This window comes from Carcharodon carcharias, chromosome X, assembly GCF_017639515.1.
Source record: "Carcharodon carcharias isolate sCarCar2 chromosome X, sCarCar2.pri, whole genome shotgun sequence".
Classification (NCBI taxonomy): Eukaryota; Metazoa; Chordata; class Chondrichthyes; order Lamniformes; family Lamnidae; genus Carcharodon; species Carcharodon carcharias.
In genome coordinates, this window is record NC_054507.1 from 1,521,020 (window position 1) to 1,544,369 (window position 23,350).

At 41.5% G+C, this 23,350-nt stretch overlaps 1 protein-coding gene across 7 annotated transcripts in view; it reads left to right on the top strand.

Moving 5' to 3' along the window:
* Positions 1–23,350, top strand: part of LOC121273296 (R3H domain-containing protein 2) — a 289,299-nt gene that overhangs the window by 242,592 nt on the left and 23,357 nt on the right. For all 7 annotated transcript variants that reach the window (XM_041180375.1, XM_041180377.1, XM_041180380.1 and 4 more), the window contains 5 exons: positions 329–452; positions 2,452–2,609; positions 11,005–11,156; positions 14,956–15,056; positions 19,002–19,171. In XM_041180375.1, the coding sequence (XP_041036309.1) occupies positions 329–452; positions 2,452–2,609; positions 11,005–11,156; positions 14,956–15,056; positions 19,002–19,171 (705 nt within the window). The remainder of the gene's footprint in view (positions 1–328; positions 453–2,451; positions 2,610–11,004; positions 11,157–14,955; positions 15,057–19,001; positions 19,172–23,350) is intronic.

Genomic DNA, 23,350 nt, shown 5'->3' on the forward strand with positions numbered 1-23,350 from the left:
AAATATTTTATACATGACTTGGAAGTGCTTGCCCAGCATTGTTAGACCAGTCATTTAAACTTGGAACTTGGAGTCTCATTAACCTATTGTCCTCTATGTGATAAAAAACACTCAGATATATATTCTTCAAACGTACACAATAACCACTGGAGCTACTGTAATCTGAATACATGCACATCCTTGAGCATCCTAAGTTTTACAAAGGTGATATGGTTTGCCTTGTGTTTACAGATGTGTTGCCTTAGCTTTACAGATGCAGGGTAATGGCATGTTGCCAGTTTTGGAATTGAAGTTAAGTGGATTATTTTGTCCTTTTCTCTATCTGCAGATCCCTGTTTCTTATTATCCCCCTGGGCAGTACCAAAGCTCCAACCAGCAGTACCGGCCTCTCTCCCAGGTTCCTTACAACTCTCAGCGCAGTCAACAGCTGCCTCAGCCAACGCAACAAACAGGTTAGTGAAATACATTGCATTGTAGACTTAAAGATTTTATCACTGACATACATATCAGACGAGCTCTTTTATCACATGCAAATGTTTCTTTCCTCGTCATGTTCACCTCTAGAAGTCAATGGCTTTAGATTACATTACTCTTCAGATCCGTTGATCTATGTAAAAAAAAACTGAAGTTGCTCCTCAGCCTTTACATTCAACTTTTAATTAGCTGCTTTTCAGTTAATTAAAAGCAGTTTTCTTCCCTTTTGGCATCCTGCACACACTGCTGTACAAAGGTATTGCCTCTGTCCATTTTGCAAGGAAAAGTCATTTGGAACAACACCCTGTATGACACCAGGACATTGTGTGCATAACTTTTCCAGCATTGTTAATTTAAACCATGCCTTCAATGTTTTAGCCAGTTTGTAAAATATTTTAACTTTGTACCATTATCCTGCACCAGTTTTTTTCATCTGGCTGTCCTGTGCAAGTTGTTGACATCTGATCAATTTTTGCTTCTGGATATGATTATTTATCTAAAATGTAGCCATGATTGCTGCTTTAGATTTCTCTTATTGAAAAGCAATGTGTCAGCCTCCAAGAATTGTGTGCAGTTTTCCACTTGGGCTTGTTAGTGAATTTTGGAGGAGTAGATCCAGAGAAACTAGAATTATGGCTCAGGCCAGCGTGTCCGGAAGACTACTGAGCCAAAGTCAGCCAAAAGGAGACGAGTTTCACATCACAGTATTGCATTAATGAAGGTCTTTATGACATTTTTATTACTGCAATATCAATGTTCGTTTCAGTGTCTGAATGCGTGAACTCAAAACTTAAGTGTTTCCCCAGGGGAACAGAAATTTTCTGGATAGTCCAATGGTTAATTTGTTTTATATCATATTTGATTTGGTGATCTTGCAGACATTTCAATCTTGGTATGTTCCATAGGTTCCATAATAATTTGGTAAAGTGGCAGCCGTTCTAGAAGAGCAAAATTGATATCTGAATATGTAACGTTATTGCCTTTAATGTTCTAACTTGGTATCAGAGTATACATTAGAGAATGCAGCAGCTTGATGCTAATGCTACACTTCCCATTCAGCTGCAGAAATTAGAACAGTTGTTAAAGACGGTGGGGTAGATTTTTGACTTGCTGGCTAGGTGCAAAGCCAGTGTTGCAGATTAGTCACAAACAATATTTCCTTTGTGGAAAATCGAGCATTTTCTATAACAGGCATCCAATTTGTAGTGCCAGTTTTATACCCAGGTAGCATGTTGAAGATCTTTCCCTGCTCCTTGTCTGCTTTTGATCATCTAGTGATTCTCATGGAGTCCTGTCATGATCATAATTTTTTTCAGTAGAAGCTACTGATTTTGTCCCTTAAACATGAAGAGTAAACTTTCACATGCTAGTTGCCAGATTCAAAGTGCTATTATTCAATGTGTGAGGCATCATAAGTGAGTATCATCTATGAAGGCACCGCAATCGAGCCAGATTCCCTTCTCATCTGAGTCCACACACTTGCAGTAGGACTCATTGGACAGCCAGAACCCTGGCTGATTTTTTTTCTTCCTTTAACCCAGGGGTGCTGAAGCCAGTTGTACCCTGGCTGAGATCAACTATCTCAACACAGAACTGGGGATGAAATCTGTGATCTTCCTGATTTTTACATCTCAGTTACCAATTGTAAATCCAATGCACCATTGGGGAGCCTCTAGAATTGGTTTGAAAAATAAGAGTTTTTTACTGCAGGGACTGAGGTAGTGCACTATTTCTGGCATTCCTCCCTATGTAAAGGATTTATTTGGTGGCATATGTACACTGTTCTTTATAATAATTGTTCTCCTTGCTAAAAACTCATCCATCAAAGTAACGGGAGAATCCATCTTAATATGATATTAATGTTTCTTTTTGAGGTTCCTATAAACCACGCATCAATCCTGTAGTTTTGCTGGTTTTCTTTATGATAAGCAACCAATGGCCCAGCTCTTACTCTTTTTTTATTATTCTGGAACATAGGTTTACAGGGTGTGATACCAAACCAGCAGCAGACCTACCAAGGGATGATGGGTGTACAGCAACCCCAAACACCAGGCTTGATGAATAATCAGCGAAGCAATCTGGGAAACCAGATGCAAGGGATGATGGTCCAATACTCATCTGTTCCATCATATCAGGTAATGAATTCTAGGAAATCGATCAAAAATCAAATTTAAAAAGTCAAAGCACATTCATCAAACTCATTAGTGTTATTACATACGGAGTGAAATGTTCAGAACTTTACCACAAATGTTCAGAACTTCTTCACTACAGAAATCTGGGAAATAGATATGTTATTGAAGCCTATTTTATGAACAAAACATTACCTGTGATTTTTAACCATTAGTCAGTTCACCTCATGTTAGTGCCTCAAGTTTTTTCTCCCTTCCTCAAAACAAGAAAACATGAGAAGGGTCACCAACATCCTTCTCATTGAAGAGTTTTATGCTTCTGATTGGTTCACTATGACTAGTTGGTACAATAGATGTTGCTGCACTTAGTGCATTGATGAAACAGAGTGCCAGTGTCCTCTATTGATGAAACAGAGTGCCAGTGTCCTCTGGCCCTCGCTATCTCTGATCCAAATGTGCATTGTAAAGACCTAAGATTTTCTGTGTGTTAAATCTATTGTGGAACATCTGCAATATCTGAGTCTATTTTGCTGGACCTCATGCAGTGCAATAATCAGAACAGCTGTTCAAAAGTGTCCACTTGTACTGCATCATCTGAGATCCCTATTTGACTCCAGTAGCTTGTTGCCCGGTGTAATCCAGTGCACTAATTTTTTACCAGCCAGCACTGACAATAATAAACTGGTGCCTGATGTTACTGGTGTATACCTCGTGGTGCCAATGAAAGCTAGCGGAGTATTCTCCAATGTTGACCAGTGCCAGAGATGGTGTCCTGATTTGTATCGCTGGTGACCAGATTGCTTCCAAGCAGCAGCTGAGTTTGGCTATCCAGCACTGCCCAAAAGAGCCTGCTATTGCCACTTTTATCTCTGTGCCCTGGCATCATTTAATTGGGTTTCATGGGAACACAACAATGCTGAGCCCTAAACAAAAACAGAATTACCTGGAAAAACACAGCAGGTCTGGCAGCATCGGCGGAGAAGAAAAGAGTTGACGTTTCGAGTCCTCTTCAGCTGCATCAGCGTCAGAAGGTGAATTCCACACACTCGGAAGAGGGGATAGTAGAAGTCCCAGCTTTGTCTTGCTTCAGGCCGCCTCCTCCTCTAGCTGTTTCTAAAGTCCCTTTCGATCACTTCCTGCAACTTCTGGGGCATGTATGTGTGTGTGTGCTGGGGGTTTGCTCCCAGAGAAAGCAGTTGTGTCGCTTTGCCTCTACTCAGTGACAGATTTTCATGTTGTGGGGTCTGACTATTAACTTCTTGCTTCATGAACTTTCAAGTCTTGCTGCCCCAGGGAACCTTAACCCTCAATGAGTGTAGCTAGCCTGTGCTGGGCTAACTTGGAGTCAGTGTGTGAACTGGAAATTGGTTGGGTGGCGGAGGGATGTAGGGGAAACGTGTTGAGAAAGAAAAGTAATTGTTCAGCAACGCCGATTGCATCGATCTTGGTACCTAGTTCTTGGTGTTTGAACTTGTCTTGCTTGAAGGCCTCTGCCCCTAGAATGAAACCTTTTTAAAGTGAATCATTTTAATATTTATCTCTGACTCTGTTTCTCATTTTCTCCCTTTTTTCTTTGTAAATCTCATTCTTTCTGTCCACTTTCCAATCATCTTCTGCTTTCTGTGTGCCTCTTTGTCTTTTGTCATTTTGTCTCCCAAAGTCTGTTTATGGATGAACAGAGTTGTAACTGGGCTAAGACTTGGAACAGAGAGCTTCCTAATACTAAGGCTGTAAAGTAAGGGAATGCAGTTGAAACACTTGGGTCATAGGAGGCTAGGGTCTGGAGTTGCTGCTGGCAGGGGACCTGAGTGGGAAGGAACTAGTTGACCTATTAGGAATACTGCAGAACGGAGAACACCAGCTGGCCAGGCAGTTGAAGCACATATAGACCAAATTACTCTCCCTTCATGCCAACCAACTGGATAAAAGCATTATACTGAAGGGCTGCAAAATCAAGGAATTAGTGGAGGCCGGGGGCAGTTGGTTGGAGGGGCTGCCTGTATCCCTAAGCTAAAGCAGGAATGGAGTTGGGAAGACATGTTGATGATAGGCTGTCATTTGTGATTTAAAACAAAATCTGGGTTATGTCATTTCCATAGACCATTAGATTATTGGAAAAGTCCTGGAGTTGTCAGCACTTGATTCCCTTGGGGCAGTAGAAGCACAGGCTTTGTAGCTCCCACACAGCAATCAGATTACTATGAAACAATATGATAGCTGAGGGCAGCAAGGTGGGGCAGTGGTTAGCTCTGCTGCCTCCCAGCTCCGGGGACCCCGGGTTGATCCTGACCCCGGGTGTCTATGTGGCATTTGCACCTTCTCCCCGTGTCTGCATGTATTTCCTCTGGGTGCTCCGGTTTACTTCCACCATCCAAAGACGGTGCTGGTTAGGTGGATTGGCTACGGTAAATTGTCCCTGTGTGTGTGTGTGTGCGCGTGTGTGTGTGTGCGTGCGAGTGTGTGCCCTGTGCTGGACTGGCATCCCGTCCTGGGTGTACCCCGCCTAGCACCCATTGCCTGTTGGGATAGGCTCCGACTCCCCGCAACCCTGAATTAGGTGAAGTCGTTTTGGAAAAGTGAGTGAGAATATGAAGGCTTAAGAGAATTGCAAGCAGCTGAATAGAGGAAATAAAAGCAAAGTGCTGGAAATGCTCAGCATTTCTGGGTGCATCTGTGGAGAGAGAAACAGAGTTATTGTTTTGAGTCAAATATGACTCTTCTTTAGAACCGAAGAATGTTATGACACAGCCGATGGTAAATGCTGAGTTGTTCAAATCCCAGAGGGAAACTTGAAACAACAGCCACAACTAATTTTTCAATTTGTACGTTTTGAGATGCGGGCTTTCAATTCAGTAATAATGTTCTTGGGTTTTATAAACTAGATTAAACATTTATTAACAAGAAAAATGAATTTTAAGCAAATGCATCGATCTACAAATTACTACTATGATAACTTCTAAATCCCCTAATTAATCTAACTCCCAATTACACTTCCGTTTAGGCAACAATAAGACACTCAGGGCAGGATTTTTACCTCGATGAGCGGGCCCAGGAGCGGTCACGAAACCGACCGCCATCCGTGTTCGAGCCCCAACCGCAATTTCATGCTGCCTGGCCAATTAACGGCTAGCCAGCTTGAATCACGCACTGCAACGCTGAGCGCTGCCAGGATGAGGGAGGGGGGAGAGCGAAGGCACAGAGCTGCTTTAGGGAGCTGAAGAATTTTGAAAACATAAATAAAGAATTTAAAAATATTAAAAGCATTCCCCTCATGTGACTCTGTCACGCGAGTAGGGACATGTTATAAATGAGATTTAAACATTTTTATTTTATTTTTAATTTAACTGTAAGGTTGGACGGGCAGCGGAAAATTGCATTTAATTATGACTTTAATGGCCTTAATAGGCCTGTTAATTGTTGGCGGGTGCGCTGCTGACTTCCGTGCGCGCCCGCCTACCTATCAAAATATCAGACGAGTTCGCAATGACGGCAGGACGCTCACCCAACATCATCGCACGTCATTTTACACTCGAGCAGGTCGGTGCACACCCGCCTGTTCAGCGAAAAATTCTGGCCATAGATCTTAAAAGACCCAGGCAAAGAAACACGATGCCCTGAACAACCCAATTCAATGTGAGTTTCCTTAACTTCAGTTCTTTGTGGACAGCAGCTTGAGGCTTAGATATTGAAGGCATTTCACGCTTGTTAGATCTTAGAATGCCTTCCCTCACACACAACCTTTGCTCCTTTCTACATATTTTCCTCGTTGAATGCAAATTCCCATTGTTTCACTATGTCTTTGAACTTCCCTCATCATAAAAATCTCTCATAGTGCAGTTTTACCAGTATTTTTTTGGGAAAAATAAACACACTGGGCAGAATTTTGCCCATGGCGTGCGGGATTGGTGGGGGTGGGCAGGAAGCCAACTGCTGCCTGCGATCGACAGCGCACCACGATTTCATGCCGGCCAATTAAGGCCCACCCAGCATGATATGCGAGTGCAGCGCTGCCTGTGCGGTCGGGGGGGTGGGGGGGTGGTGGGTAGGGAGGAGGGCAAGCAGGCCTAGAGTGAACTTCACACATGCACGTGAGAGAGCCCTGAATAACCTCCCTGAGGAACGGAGCTGCCTCAAAGAGATGAAGAAGATATTGAAAAGATTAATAAAGCACAGAAAAATGTAATGCAACATGTCCCCTCATGTAGCTGTCACATGAGCAGGGACATGATTTTAATTAAAATATAAAGTTTTTATTTTGTTTGTATTTGTTTTTGGAAACCTCATCCTGCCCTTGAATGAGGTTTCCAAAAAAATGCAAAGGCCGTTTGGCCTTTTTATCTGCCCACCAACCGTTAGGTTGAATGAGCAGTGAAAAATTAACAACAATTGATAACTTAGTGGCCTTAATAGGCCTTTTAATTGTTGGCGGGCGCGCTGCTGGCCAACTGAACTATTGCGCAACTGCACAATGATGTCGGCACACTCGGCCAACGTCATCACGCGTCATTTCCCGCTCGGTCGGGTACTTGCCTGCCCGCTGAGCTAAAAATTCTGGCCAGGGTTTCTGAACTTCACCTGGCTTGGTGACACATTTCACACCACCTTTAAAAACAATCTAGCCTAGTTTATTTAAAAATGCAAATGTCCTTTTACACCTTACAGGCTAAAGTTCCTCCATGTTTACCTACTTAACATTTCAAACTAAGCTCATCTTCTGAAACATCAAAGTCTTCAGACCAGCTGCCTTTAATCCAATTAAGACACATACACACACACACACCACTATTTTACAATAAATTCCAATAACATTATGGGCAGAATTTTGCCCTTGGCAGGGGCAGTCAGGAAGCCGACCGCTGCCTGTGATCAGCAGCACAGGGTATTTTACACGGGCGGGCCAATTAAGGCCTGCCCAGTGTGATAGGTGAGCGGTAGCACTGAGTGCTGCCTATGCAGGCGAGCAGGCCAGGCGCGCAGTTCACGCATGCACGTGAAAGAACGCTCAATAATCCCCCTGAGGCATGGAGCTGTCTCAGGAAGATGAATAATATATTGGACAAAATGTCAAACATCAGAAAAATTTTAAGAAAACAAGTCCCCTGATGTGACTCTGTCACATGATCAGGGACATGTTTTTAATTAAAAAATAAAGTTTTTATTTTATTTGTATTTGCTTTTGGAACCCTCATCCCAACAATGGATGAGATTTCCAAAAAAGGCAAAGGCTGCTTCACCTTTTCACCTGCCTGCCAACTGTTAGGTTGAACGGGCAGTGATAAATCAAACTCAGTTGATAATATAATGGTCTTAACAGGCCTTTTATTTATCGGAGGACGCGCTTCAGGCTCCAGCGCGCGCCCGCAGACTTGTGCAACTGTGCGTTGACGTCAGCACGCTCAGCCGACATCAGTGCACGCCATTTCACACTCGGTCAGGTCGGGCATGTGCCCGCCAAGCATAATTTTCTGTCCTATTATATCTACCTAACAAAGAGGGTAGAAATGTTTTATGCCATCGAAAGGAGGGAGACGGAGGAAGAACAAAAGGGAATGTCAGGGATCTGTTAGAGGGTGGGAGAGATTAAATAACAAAGGCGTCACAGAATCTCAGAATTGTTACAGTGCAGAAGGAGGCCATTTGGCCCATCGTGTCTGCACCGGCTCTCCGAATGAGCAACTCACCTCGTGCCATTCTCCTGCCTTCTCCCTGTAATCCTGCACATTGGCCAGGATTTCCCAGTCGCTGAGCGGGGCGCTGGGGCCCGCTCGCTGACGCGGGATGATGTCGGGCGAAACTCCTGATGTCACCCAGCTCCATTTCAATTTTCAGTTAGGCGGGGACTCAACCGAATCAGTTGTGCGCCCACCAATCTGTCAATGGCCAATTGAGGCCATTGACAGAGTCATTAAAGTAATTAGTGGACCTGCCCGTCCAACCTTAAGGTTGGCGGGCAGGCTGGGAGCCCTGGTGGGCATTCGAAAAAGCATCAAACCTCATCCACCGGCAGGATGAGGTTTCATGTAGCTTTTAAAAAATGTAATTAAACTGTATTTAAAAGTGATGGACATGTCCCAGTTCATGTGACAGTGTCACACGAGGGGACATGTCAGGGAAATTTTCTTTTTCTATTTTTCAGATTTTTTACTGTAGAGCCGATCTCCCTGAGGCTGCACTTAGCCTTGGGGAGATGAGTGCGCTCTTCCGAGTGCATGCGTGAAAGAGCGCACTCTCAATTTTAGGGAATCCCCCCCCCACCCCCGCCTGCACAGGGAGTGCATGGCGCTTCCATGCTGACGTCACGCTGGGTGGGTCTTAATTGGCCCGCCCACGTAAAATGGTGGCGCGCCCCCAATTGGGGGCGCCGATCAGAGGCACACCTCCACGCACCCGCTTTTCAACTTCCCCAACAGGGGGAATATTCTGCCCGTTGTTCCTTTTTATATAATCATCTAATTTGTTCTAGTTCCTCCAAATATCATTGTAAGCTATTCATTTTAAACACATTCTTGTCAGCACTCCAATTGAAAACCTAGGCCATATTCTCTATTATTGGGTTATAACACTCCAATTTGGAACTTCATAAGCAGTAAGGACAAATCACAAATTAAGATTTTTTGAAAGAGCTTTTCCAGCGCACAAAAAAACAACAGGTCTGACAGCATCTGTGGAGAGAAAGACGGAGTTAACGTTTCGAGTCCAGATGACTCAGACCTGCTGAGTTTTTGTTTCAGGTTTCCAGCATCCACAGTATTTTGCTTTTATATAAAAAGATAACATTGCAGATGAGGCTGTGCGTATAATTTAAGCCACCCTTTGACCAGTTTCCAGTTCCACATCACAAGAGACCAGAATTTATGCCTCCATTATAGACACTGGAAAATAATCACTTCCTAGGATCATAGAATACAGCACGGGTGGTGGTCATTCAGCTCATCATGACGGTGCCAGTTCTCTGCAAGAGCAGCTCAGTCAGTCCCACTCCACGTGGCTCTACAATATTTTCTATTCACATAATGATCCAATTTCCTTTTGAAAGCTCCGATTGCGTCTGACTCTACCCGCTGCGTAAAAAGGTCTTTCCTCTTGTCGCTTCTGGTTCTTTTGCCAATCACCTTTAATCAGTCTCCTCTGGTTCTCTAACCTTCTGCCAGTGGGAACCATTTCTCTATCTACTGTTGTCATCTTCCCAGTTTACTTTAACTTTTTTTTAAAAAAAGCAATTTATATGTATAAATAAAGCTTCCTTCTCATTTACTGTTTTTCAAAGCTTAGGTTTGAATTTTCCTTCCTTTCCCAATCACTCAATTTTCTGACACTAAAGATCAAACTCATTATCCTTTGTACAGATCCAGACATTGGAGACCAGAAGCTCAAGATATATCATACAGCTACAACTGTTTGGCCTCAAATTTGTACCCTACACAATTGGCAAAACCGTATAGTTCAGAATTGTGTTAGTTTTACTGACATATTGTTCTGCAGTCTTTGAACATATTGAGTGCTGGATCTGTCATTCCCAGATCCTGAAAATCTCTTCCTCAGTTAGTTTAATCCCAGTCGTTGAGTAATTCATCTTCCACTTAGTCTTCTAATGTGCAATACCTTGGTTTTAATACAAAATGCATTATATTTCCCAAGGCTCCCCTGAAGATTCATCTACCATTGTTCTCTTCACTTATAAATATTGTCAAGTTCTTCTGTAGTTCATTTTTTAAAATTCTTTTATGAGATGTGGGTGTTGCTGGCTGGCCCAGCCCTAATTGCCCCTTGAGAAGGTGATGGTGAGCTGCCTTCTTCAACCGCAGCAGTCCACATGGTGTAGGTACACCCACAGTGCTGTTAGGGAGGGAGTTCCAGGATTTTGACCCAGGGACAGTGAAGTGAGTGACAGTGATGTTATGGAACAAAAGATGGGAATGGTAATGGTTTTAGTAAAGGAACAAAGCATTTGGATAAATGGACAAATTTTGACAAATGCTTTGTTCCTTTACTACAACCATTATCATTCCCTTTTGCTTCATGACATATTTTGTTATTTAATCTCTCCAACCTCTACGCAATCTCTGATATTTTTTTTTGTTCTCCCTCCCTTTCCCTGCTTTCGATGGCATGTAACCCATCACATTTCTGCTCTCCTTCAGTTCTGATGAAGAGTCATATTTGACTCTTCTGTTACTCTCTCCAGATCTGCTGAGTATTTCCAGCGTTTTCTGTTTTTATTTCAGATTTCCAGCATCCACAGTATTTTGCTTTTATTAGAGCTGTATGAAGGAATTGGTTTTATATTTCTCACTTATTGGTAGAATCAAACAGCTTCAAAACCTTGCTTTTAAACATTTAGATAATCTACCAAGAAATAGTTTGTTTTTCTCTCTCTCTCAATTGATTTGTTACTACACAGGTGCCAATGTCCAGTGATTCTCAAGTAGTTGTACAGCAGACCTACCAGCAGCCTGTCATGGTACCCAGTCAGTCTGTCCAGGGGACACTACCTGGTGGAGGAGTGCCAGTATATTACAGTGTAATTCCACCATCCCAGCAAAATAGCACAAGGTAAGAGATTGTTATATAGTCGAAGCACCTGGTTAAGACCTCTTGTTTTAGGAAGCATGGTGCCACTCAAGGCTGAGATATAAGTTCTAGTCTGTGTAATTTCTCATCTGTCATCTACAGTTGCAATGCCTTTGGAGGAGTAATTTGAATGTGCTTGTTTCTTTCAAGTGTAACTTCTATATTTAATAATGAATTAAAGCTGATCAGCAAAGAAAGTCTGAAGCAGTGCCTGGAAATAAAAGCTAACTAAGCTCTCAGTGAGTGGAAGAGGAATGGTAAGAGGTAGATTCCCTGCAAGGGTCAGCACAACAATACACAACATGCAGAACGCACCAGCTCCGCAAATATAATCTCTCAATACCAGATTAATGCTGGAGAGGCTGCAGAAAGGAGGGTGCATGCTGTCTCAAACCCTGCATTTAGACATTCTAGCTAGTTGTCCATGCAACCACAAGTATCGGTGATCAGCCTTGCAGCTCCAGAGAACTGAGCCCACTGTTGGCTTTACTCACTATAAAGCCAAGTATTTCCCCCCACAACAAGCAGCCTGACACAACTTTTGCTACGAGATAGCAAGTGCATCTTCCCTGTCTGGCACAGTGCAGCCTCCCCACAACAAACGTGTTGAAGCACGTGTCCGATGTACCTCAGTAAGAACAAGTGATGTTTGACCTTTGCCTGAAACTGGGGAATACCAAGCAATTTGAAGCCCACTCTTGGAGGCTCATTCAGTGCAGACAACCTCAGCACAGTGATCTACTAACTGATGGGGAAAGTCGACAGCCCCAATCATCTAAATTCCCTTTCTCCCAGTGAGTGCACAACCATGTCAAGAAACCTAAGCACCTGTATTCCTCCTATAAGCACTGTGTAAACATGGCATATATGTGAATGCAAACTCTTGTGACTTGTACTTTTCTTTCTTCAAACACTATACAGTCTTTGTGAAGACTTCTCCCTAAAATGTGAAACTATTTTTGAATCCTTGCCTGCTGCTATATTTTTCTTGAAATGTGTCCATGGGCATTTAACAAAATGTTAGCCCATGAGTAAGTGTTGGACAAGCTATGGAGAGCACTCACCTGCCACACAGGTTCAAATCTCATCTTGAATAACATAACTTGGGACATCACCAATGGATCAAGTCCATCAATGATTAGCCAAATTGCATGTTGTTTTGAGGAGTAGGATGACCGTATAATGAATCTGTAGTCCTGGCCTTGCCAATTGAAGGAGGTTAATAAGCATGTGGAGAAAAGAGTAAAGAGTATTATAATGTTGGAAAAACATAAAAACATGTATATAAAGACTTGCTTCAAGTATCTTGAACTTACTTTCTTAGTGGGTTTTTTTTGAGTACTAATAAATCTGCTATGATGTTGGTTACAAGTGCTGCTGGACCTGAACTGCGCTTTTTAATGCTTACTGTGGTTCCAACTCAGCCTGAACGCAATAGCAGTTCGCTCATCGCTGTAATGCAGCAAATTTACTGCAGCAATATATCATGACTGATGAGGTAAAAATATTGCACACTGGACTCATACTGGTATGGTCACATTATTTATCAACCATTTTATAAAACTTACTTGGGTGTTTTACTCTCTTGGACCTCTTATTTCTGGTTACTTGCACTCAAAATATTCTTTTCCTCGCATGGTGGAATTTGTTGTCTTTAAGATGCTGCAATCAGTCATTGGCCCCCTCTACTTCCCCATCTACGTGCTGTCCCTTGACAGAATTATTCACATACACGAGCTCAGTTTCTACATGTACACTGATGATACCCCAGCTCTACCTCCCCACCAACTTTTCCACTGCCTCCATTCTCTTGCCTTAAATTATTTTCGATGAACTACACTTTACATGAGATAAGCATTGGAAAGATTGAAGCCATTATCTTTGATTCTGTACGCTTGCCATCAATTCCGTTCCTCTCCCTGGCTACAGTGCCAGACTGCAACCTTGGCATCCTATTTAACCCTGAACTACTTTACCTGTCTCTGCCCCTCCTCAGCCCATCTGCTGCTGAAAGCCTCATCCATGCTTTTCTGATCTCCAGTCAAATATTCCAACACTTTCCTGATGAGTCTTCCACCTTTTGCAAATTTCAGCGTTTCCAAAACTCTGCTGCCCATATTCTATCGCACACCAAGTGCCTCTGAACCATCATCCTTGGCATCACAGACGCACATTGGCTTCCAGTCTCCCGGCCTCTCAAATTTAAAATTCTCATCCTTGTGTTTAATTTCTTTCATGCTCTTATCCCTTCGCAAATCCATTACCTCCGGCAGTCCCAAAGCCCCGACTTTCCATTCCTCTGATTTTGGCCTCTTGTACATTTCCCATGCCCACTCCCTTTGCCCCACCATGGTAGACTTGCCTTCAAGTTGCCAGGGCTCCATGTTTGCAGGTTCCTTCCCTAAACCCATTCACCTCTTCATCTCTCCTGCTTTAAGACACACCTTGAAACTTCTTTGACCAAGCACTATATAAATGTGAGTTTTTTTTATTTCCTCCCTAAAACATTTGCTTCATTTCCTCAGTTATTTACATGATAAAATATTTCTTTTTGCCTGCCTTGCTTTCTATGGTGAATTTTTGGTTTTTGCTGAAGCTGGTGTTGGTGGATGACTGCACCAGGAAAGTCTGTCGACTCTCTCAATTCTGCAGTGACAGGCACCTTGAATAGGTGTAATTTGCTATAGTCTGGGTCTAGCTGACTGATGCCGCAATGTCCAAATTGCCTCAAACATTCCTCTTCAGCTCTGGCGCAAACGTTAGGCTCCATCAAGGAGACAGAAGGGCGCCGGCAACTCAATTTTTTATTTAATAACTTGGCTAAAGCGCTGAATATTTTCTTTCTGCTGCTCCAGTTTAAGTTATTATTTGCAAATATTGCGTCATGTGTCATGAGAAATGGCTTGTCCTGATGCTCTCTAGGCGTTAAAGTTCCACAGGAAAAGAGTGAAAACTGCAAATCCCACGATGCAGCTCTTATCACGTATGTACACATGCATGTCACAGATTTTTCCACCAGTCTTTTTCTGCAGCTCGCTACAGCACACTCTCTTTGTTGAAGTTCTACAGGAGTTGGTGGAAAACCAACTCCCGTAACGCATCCCTCGCTCACAGAATCTCCAATTTAGGTGGCAACCCTAGCATCTGAGGTGCAATTTGTAATTCAAACCCCAGGCAGCAAAGCTGGCCTATGTGATGGAACTTTTTTGAACGCCTATTCTAACATTAAGTAACTAATTTAATGGGTAAGTTTAGTGATTTTTTAATTCCAAAATTGTATAATTTTTGTGTTATTCCATAGATGTTATTGCTAGCTATGTGAAGTGGGCTAAGCAAAGAATGAAAAAGGTAGCCAAAAACAGCATGAAGAAATGATTTGAGTGATTATTTGATTGTTTTTCTGGCATACACTGGTTTGTAAAAAGTAGCATTAGGAAATAAAAGAGGAATTCAATTGCTGGGTTTTCTGCTGGTTACTTGTTCCTCATTGGGACTTTTTTTTACTTTTTTTGTTCATATTTAATCAATGATATTTTAGTAACTTAACAGATAAGTGGTTACTTGAGCCAGCTGTGTTTTTTTTTGCCCCTGTGGACATATGAGGTGTGATGCCCTGAGGTGTGACACTTTCAAGGTGTGACTCCTCGGAGACCACACTTTCAGGTGTGACACTACGCACACGCGCTAGATGCGAGACTTTTAATTATATAGATAGATTTGTGTGAGTTGATCTGTGTAATAGCTGCTGTGTATCAAACTAAACTGGGCAAAACTTTTTCAGCCAATCGGTTGGATTCCTTCAGCCACCTGGTCCAGAGCAGTACCAGATGCCTCAGTCTCCCTCTCCTTGTAACCCAGCGCAAATGCAGCAACAATATACAGGTTAGTGCAAATTTACTCTCACACATGTTCAGATTAGCACACAATCAACTTGGCAAAGCATCAGCAGCTTTCAGTGCTCGCATTCTGACAGAGTATCTGTATAAAAACATGTATTTGCTCTTAATTTCTCCATTGGTGTTTATACTAAGCATTATTGGCAAAACAGCATGATTTAGACAATGGGAGATTTCTTTGGTAGGATTTTGGTTGCAAAACAGACAGTTTAGCACATGATAAAAAATCTGGCAACAACAAGCGAACAGAAGTATGTTCCCAAAAAACCTGATGCATTACATATCCCTGGAGGAAAAGACTAAAGTCTCAATATTAAATCCTATCTAATAACAACAGGTGCACTAGCCACTGAGCAGGAAACTAAGTAAAATAATGATAGAAGCTCTGTTGTTAAGTTCGGTAGGGCCTCCACATTCCTGGCCTTACTGGATTCTACAGCACAGCACCCCACCCCACCTTCCTGCCTTGCCATAAATATCAGACCTAAGCTACTGTTTGTGCGATACAACTTGTGCATCCAAGTTTTGCCATGCCAGAGATAGTTGTGGCAAGAGAAATTCTCTCTGCCAATCCTGAGTGCAGTGATCTAAACTGTTTACATCCCTACTTCAAACCATGCCAATAAATGGTTTTCTGCTCGGCCAGCTTCAACGACAATTGGTTGCTTCTACAGAGAGGAATATCTATATTGAAGCATACAGTCAAAACCAAGCTTCTAAAATCAGTTTTCTGAGGAAACGCACAAAGAGTTTTACAATGCTGTGGTTGGTTAATTGGGCTGAATTCTGGACTAAAGGACAAAGCAGCCCTGCTTGATTGGCACCCCATCCACAAACATTCACTCCCTCCACCACCGACGCACAGTGACAGCAGTGTGTACCATCTACAAGATGCAATGCAGGAATTCACCAAGGCTCCTTCGACAGCACCTTCCAAACTACAACCACTACCATCTAGAAGGACAAGGGCAGCAGAGAGATGGGAACACCACCACCTGGAAGTTCTCCTCCAAGTCACTCACCATCCTGACTTGGAAATATATCACTGTTCCTTCACTGTGACTGAGTCAAAATCCTGGAACTCCCTCCCTAACAGCACTGTGGGTGTACCTACACCACATGGACTGCAGCGGTTCAAGAAGGCAGCTCACCCCCACCTTCTCAAGGGGCAATTAGGGATGGGCAATAAATGCTGGCCCAGCCAACAGTGCCACATCCCATGAATGAATAAAAAAAACTATAGGGCACAATAGCTGAGGACACAGTGAAGTTGACAGAAAAATGAAAACCTTGTAAACAAAACGGCACATTTGTGGGTGGAACTGAGAGTCGCTGTTCTAAATTGTGGGAAGAATATGGTTAAGCAGGAATGTTTCAAATCTAACTGTCTTTCTGAAGTAGTCCTTTGGTATTGTGAAGCGTTCCCTTCTTATCCAGATTGTCACAGCTTTGAAATAATAGGGTTGCCTGTTGCCTAATCTGACTTCTCACAGTAGTATTGGTTGGTTCAGAAAGGTGCTCCAGGGGAAGTTCTTGCATTTCTGTCACAACTCAGCAATTGTTCTGGTTGTAGGGAAGTTCATAAGCCAGACCATGCCCACCCTTTATGCTCAATGTTACCAAGAAATATGCAGTAGAGCCTTGTCAGCAATACAGGAGGAAAACTGGAGGGAATGGGAGGGAGGAATATTCTCTGCCTTCATTGTAATGAATTGCTTTGTGCTTTTTTTTAAAAAAGTGAATGTTGCTTAATGCAGTATAAAATATAACCTCAGGAAGTACAGAAGTTGTGATTCAGTAGCCTTAGAACTGAGCTACTGCTGTAATCGGAAGCTTCTTATTGATAAACTGGAGCTCACTAATCTCTCGAAATTTAGAGAAACAGAGCTGACATTGGGCAGTGAGCAATAGAGTTAAAGTCATCTGTTGACATTTTTGAGATGAGTGCTGTTAACGTATTTCTGGCATCTAGGTTGCAAGTCTCTGTGGTACTATCATGTGAACGCATAAATCACTGGCATCAGCACCTGCAACCATTTAGTTAGCTGCTGAGGGATGTACGCCATCAAAAAAATCCAAAAGATGAGCAGAGATGCATGGCTTCCAATACTCCTTATAGACCTGGAGAGAAATATTTTGTGATATAGCTTGGGATGATTACAATCTTAAAATTCACTTTAAATTTTGGCTGGGTTTTACCTGAAGATAGCACCAAATTAATACTGGGACAGATTTTGTTGAATCACACACAGTTGTTATTAATGCGCAAATCGGCCAGCAACTTGTCGCGAGAAAGAGATACGCCGTGAATTGCGAATCACCACAAGTTTCGCGGAAATGGCATCTCGCGCTTAGCCTTTCCGTGATTTTCATGAAGTTGCTGCATTTGTACATTAATTGCCCATTGAACTTGCCACAGAAAGTTGTCTAGTATTCATTGGCATAAATATCCTTTTAATGCTGTGATAACTGGTAATGGCTGCCAATCAACTTCTCTTGCCCGGGAAGTAAATAGTTATAGGTGTGGAGTCTCGTTCCTTCAGGTTGCGAATTGTTTTAGCTTTTTAAAATGTCAAATTTTATTTCTTTCTTACTTTTCCTTTCTGTCCCCTTTTCTCTCTCTTAATCCAATCTTTCTTTCCCTCCACTTTATTTCTCTTTCTGTACCTGATTTGGCATTGAATTCACCCACTCTACTTCATCCTCCCTTTTCAACTCCTTTTATGTTTATTTCCTTTAATCTCTTTGATTAAACACTGTTTATTCTGTTGTTTGCTAAGGTCCCAGATGCCCTATTGCCCTCGCTGCGCCATCATCTGCTCACACTTCAGAAACTTTGTGGGCAAAAACCTTTGAAACCTAAACACGCACGAACAAGTTTACCTAACTGGGCATGCAACGAGATGCCCCGCTTCAACCAAACCTTGACTGCTGTCTATGTTTTATTTGTTACTTTTGAATGCAAGAATCTGCAATGATGTGATGAAAGATGGCCTATTATTTGTCTCATTGCATTAAGAGCGTCCTGAACTTGCCCTCCAGGTCAAAATTAAAATCAGAATATTCTGATATTCAGAGTGTTGGTTCAATTGAGCAGTTGTTTTTATTTTTCAACGGTTGAAATGTTACGCTGAACTGCAGTAACTCTTCCAGCAATGACTTGATTTTTTGACTAACCTGACCAATCTTATGTTCCTCTGGTTCCAGCAGAGAAGAAACTTAACATCTTTCGTTCCAACAGTCTTTGAGTTGCTTATGCACTGTATTTCACTTAGTCACCTTCTACACCTTTACAACCAGTTCTTTGTGCTCTAACCAGACCAATAGCCCAAAAAGCACCACGCTGAACAATTCCAAAAGTGCCTGGATGTACCAGCATTATAAAAGGTGGTATCTGTTCACTGAGTTTGACAAACAGAATTTAACCAGGGTTAAGTTAAATCTCTCAAGTTTCATATTCAGCCTTATGCAGTGTCCAACTTTTTCAAAATGTAACTTTTAAAAGAAATTGTGATTGAAAGTCTGCAAAAATGTGAGACGATTTTAGAAATCAACCATTAAAATCAAAGCAAATCTCCATTCATAGAAGTCCAATATTGAAGTTTTTAGTTTTAGTCCCATTACTTTAGTCGACTATATTTTTGACTTGGAGGAGGGCAAAGAATGTGACTAGGTTCCAAAATGTGTACAGATATAACATGCTCATGGATGATAATAAAGTGACTTATTACATCTGAACTGTGCTGTGACCAATCCCTTTTGGATACTATTTTGCAACAGCAAGTACCTTTTGATCCCCCTTAGGTGAGTGTGTTTTAAATGAGGGTTGCCAAAGTGAAATTATGTAGAAACGAGTTACTAACTATTACTTCGAAACTGCTTGTATAACTTTCCATAGAATTTGATTTAGCTTTTATTCCTCTCACCTCAGGTGTGCCAGCACCCAGTCATGGAGTTGTGGTCATGCAGCTGAGTGTACCCAATGGCCCTCAGCCCCCTCAACCTCCATTGTTACCGCAATGGAACCAGTGTAAATACTATAGTGTGGAGCAGCGAGGGCAGAAACCCACTGAGCTTTACAACCCCGACAACCCCACACAGGTAAACCTGCTCATCTTTAATTATGTGCTTGTGGTTCTTGCTGCTCCCTGTCAACTGAGGCAAATACCTTGTGTTTGTACTGATTGCACTAATAACAGAACCATCTTGAATTAGTAAATTCATTTCTAAATATTTCTAACTTTTGCAGTGCAGCAGATGCGATTCTCGATCAGGCACTAGTAGATGCTAGATGTGGGCATTGATGAGTATATCCATTTAGCAGTGGTCATCTCTGTTCATATTCTATGTATCAGAGATTGGCTTGAAATTGATTGTGCCAGTCTTTCCATTCTGGACTTTTGACTAGCTGAAGAAACTAATTAAGCTAATTAAGCTAAAATTAATCAGCTAATTAAGAACCCAGATTTCAGAGAGATGTTTCCACTTTGAAACAGGATGGTGAGAATTGAGCAGAAGAGGATAAGATTAGAAAAGCTAGGTCACATAGAAAAGAAGTTTTCAGATAATATTACAATAACAAATTTATGTAAGACAAAATCAGTTGGCTCTGGGTCACCAGATTTGCACTGAATTTTCTCACAATTTAAATGTCAAAGTGTTAGTCAGAACATTCGTTCTGATTCCATACCTGTTCCTTTTTTAAATCAATAAATAAAGGTTATTACTTCTAGTATTTGTCAAGGGGTGAAATTTCTGTTATAAAAATCCAAAGAATGTCTGTTTTCTCTGCAATTAGCCACCTGCTAGCGCTCATTCCCAGACCTGTATGTTTGAAAGTCATAATGATATAATTTAACAAGTTGTTAATAATGGAGAAAAACAGCCATTACCTGGTCTGTAGTGGAAAGAGGAAAGTCGTACGACTTTGGGAGATCATAAATTCAATAGTAAGAAGGAGATCATTCAGTCCATCGTGACAGTGGGCTGAGAGTTATCCAATTAGTCTAACTCTTCCGATCTTCCCCCAGAGCCCTACAATTTTTTCCCTTTGGTATCACATGTCCAGTAAAGATATATAATCTTTGGCTGCACCATTGTTAGAAGCATATAATCACAGCGTGATAGGTTTTCATTATGCAGTTTCCATTATAATTGTGGACATAGAAATTTATAATTGAAATATAAGATTAAGGACAGAATGTATGGCTTTAAAATGGAGACTAAATTATGTCTGTTTGCTCTGGTCCAATAGTTCACCTGATGCCCATCCTTGGACTTGATTTACCATATGCAGTGCCATATTTAAAAAATGAAGCAAATAAATGTTTTCATTTTCTGAATGCCGGGTTGTGAAGGTTACAATTTAATTTGTATGTTTTGAGGCAGACCCTACCTCAAAACAGAAGTTGAACTGAAAATGAAACTGAAAGTGAAGCAGAAAAGGTAAACACAGCAATGAAACTGAACTTCCCAGTTTCTAAGGAAATCAAAAACAAGCTAAGGTTGAGAAACTGAAACCTTGTTGAAAGATATAAAAGGATGCAGATCAGTCCAAGCTGTACAGTAGCAGTTGGTGAGTCCACTGGAGCAGAACAGACAAGCTGAAGAAGATTCATGAAGGCTAGATCCAGAAGCTGAGAATAAGCAAAGAAAATAAGTTGCTACAGCTATTTCTGTTGCAGGACAATAGCATTGGTGGATCTATCCCATCCAGACCATGTTGAGCAGGTTCCGCAGACATGTGCCATTTGTAATGAAGACTGTGCCCGTGGAACTCTGGTTGGTTATGTGCTGCTGTCAGCTGGGGATCAGACTAGAAGGAGAGGAGCTGAAATTTCTCGAGGAAGACAGGGTTTTAAGGACTTTATGACTCACTGATCACTAAAGTCTGAGTGGACTGCTGAGCCAATTTGTAAGATCTGTCTTAGTTGTATCTGCCTTTTAAGGTGCAATTTATGGTTTATATTTGACTACAATTTGCCTGTCAATTCATTTTTTAACTTACGTTAATTCTGGATGTTAATATATAGGACAGATAGTATTTAGTGTTTGCTTTGTTGACAGTTGTATAGTAAAAATTCTTCTGTTTTCAACCATGGAATCTTGTGGCGTCATTCTCTTAGAAAATAACTGGGATTTAAAATGTTGTCTACTTAATAAAACTGGGGGCTCTTTGCAGGATTTTGAATCCACAGAAAGCTACAGATGCTAGGACTCATTAAGGTTAAAGCTAACAAGATTTCTAGGTGAATTTTACTGCACCATTGAAAAGCATGGTGGCTTTATCAATTGCTACGACTTCTCTGGAGAGGGAAGATTTATCCCTGAATGATTTGCAACAATTAACCATCATTAGGTTAATAGCATTAGCAGAAAAGTTGAAGTTGGAGTTAAAATCAAAAGCTAAGAATGCAGACATAATTGAGGTAATAACACAACACCTGGGATTGGAAGATGAAAAGCCTGACCAAGGTAGAATGCAGCTTGAGTTAGCTGGAAGACAGTTGTAGATGAAGCAGTTTTGAAATGGAAAAAGAAATGCAAAAACTCAAACTTGAAGGAGAGGAAAATGAAGGAGCACAAGAAATGGAAATGCAGAAGCTTGAAATTAAATTCCAGAAAGATAAGCTAGCAAAGAAAAAACGAGACAGAAACAGAGAGCTTCAAGAAGAGAGAGAAATTAAATGATATGCATTGGCTAAAGAAAAGCTTAGGCTACATAGTTTCAGAGAAACTGTTCCGGTCAATAAGAACAATACTATAGAGGATAAAAGTGGTATAAAGAAGCCAGTATGCTTTCATTGCCATAAGACAGGGCATGTAAAAGCAAATTGTTAGAAGCTGAAAGTTAAATTGGTGGCAGTAACAGGGATGCCTAAGGAGTCTCCTGAAAAGACCATACCAGTAAAGGAAACTGGTGATATAGCAATAGCAGTAGTACAATTACAAAGTGCTCCCTTATAACCTACTAGAATGGTGGATTTAGCTCAGGATAGTTAAGAGGATTCTTCTCTAGATACTGATAAAGTGAATCAAGTTACTGGAGATTACAGGTTTTGTCTCTAAGGGAAAAGTATTCCCTTACTCCTCCAACAAAACAAGTAATCAACTTAATATTTTGTGAGGATACTGGGACAGTTCAGTCATTGATGGTGGCTGATGATACGATTTGTCTTCCAGATGGCTTGAGGAAAGAAAAAGTATTAATAGAGGGCATTCATGGAATTTATGAACTTGTCCCCTTGTATAAAATTAATTTATGAAGCTATGTTACTGTGGAAATTGTTCCTAGGTTACCTATTGAAAGGGTAGATTTTATACTGGGTAATGATTTGGCAGGTTGAAAAGTATTAGCATTTCTGAGAGTTTCAGGAGAGCCAGTTGAGGTGAGAGAAACTGAGATTTTGCAGGAGGGGCATCCTGGATTGTTCCCTGGTTGTGTGATAACTAGAGTCCAAGCTCATAAGGCTAGATGAGATGAAGTGGAATCAATTGAGAAGGAGGATGATTCAGGTGTGCGGCTGGATAGGACTTTTTTTTTGAGATTTGAATGAGGATAAAGAACCTGAAAATAGCGATGCTGAGTTATTTAGCTGAACTTCCTGATTGAAACCCAGCAGGTAGACTGGTTTGTGGAGATTGTCTCAGATGACGTATTCTGAGGAAGAATGCGAAAGAGTGCCTGAATGGTATTATCTAAAAAAAACGATATATTCATAAGAAACTGGAAGCCTCCTCAAAGACCAGTGGATGTGGACTGGACAGTAGCCTATCAAATTGTTGTCCCTCCTAGTTACTGCAGGGATACTTTAAGAATTGCCCATGAGATTCCGATGGCAGGTCCTTTAGGAATAAAAAATACCCATGCTAAAGTAATAAAGAAGCACTTTTATTGGCCAGGATTGCATGGCGATGTAGTTGAATTCTACAAGATATGTCACATAACTCATCTGGCTGGGAAGCCCCAGATCTATATTAAACCAGCCCCATTGACCCTAATACCTGCTTTTGATGAACTGTTTTGTAGGATTCGAATGGATTGTGTAGGACCCCTACCCAAAACTAAAACAGGGCATTGATCTCTTTTAACCATCATGAATTTATCTACCTGATTCCCAGAGGCAATGCCCTTAAGAAAAATTACTGTAAAAGGGGTAATCGAAGGGTTAATTCAGTTTTTCACCAGGTATGGATTACCCAAAGACGTTCAGTCTGATCAGGGATCAAATTTTGTGTCACAAGCATTCCAGGAGGCAATGCATACCTTAGGGGTAAAGG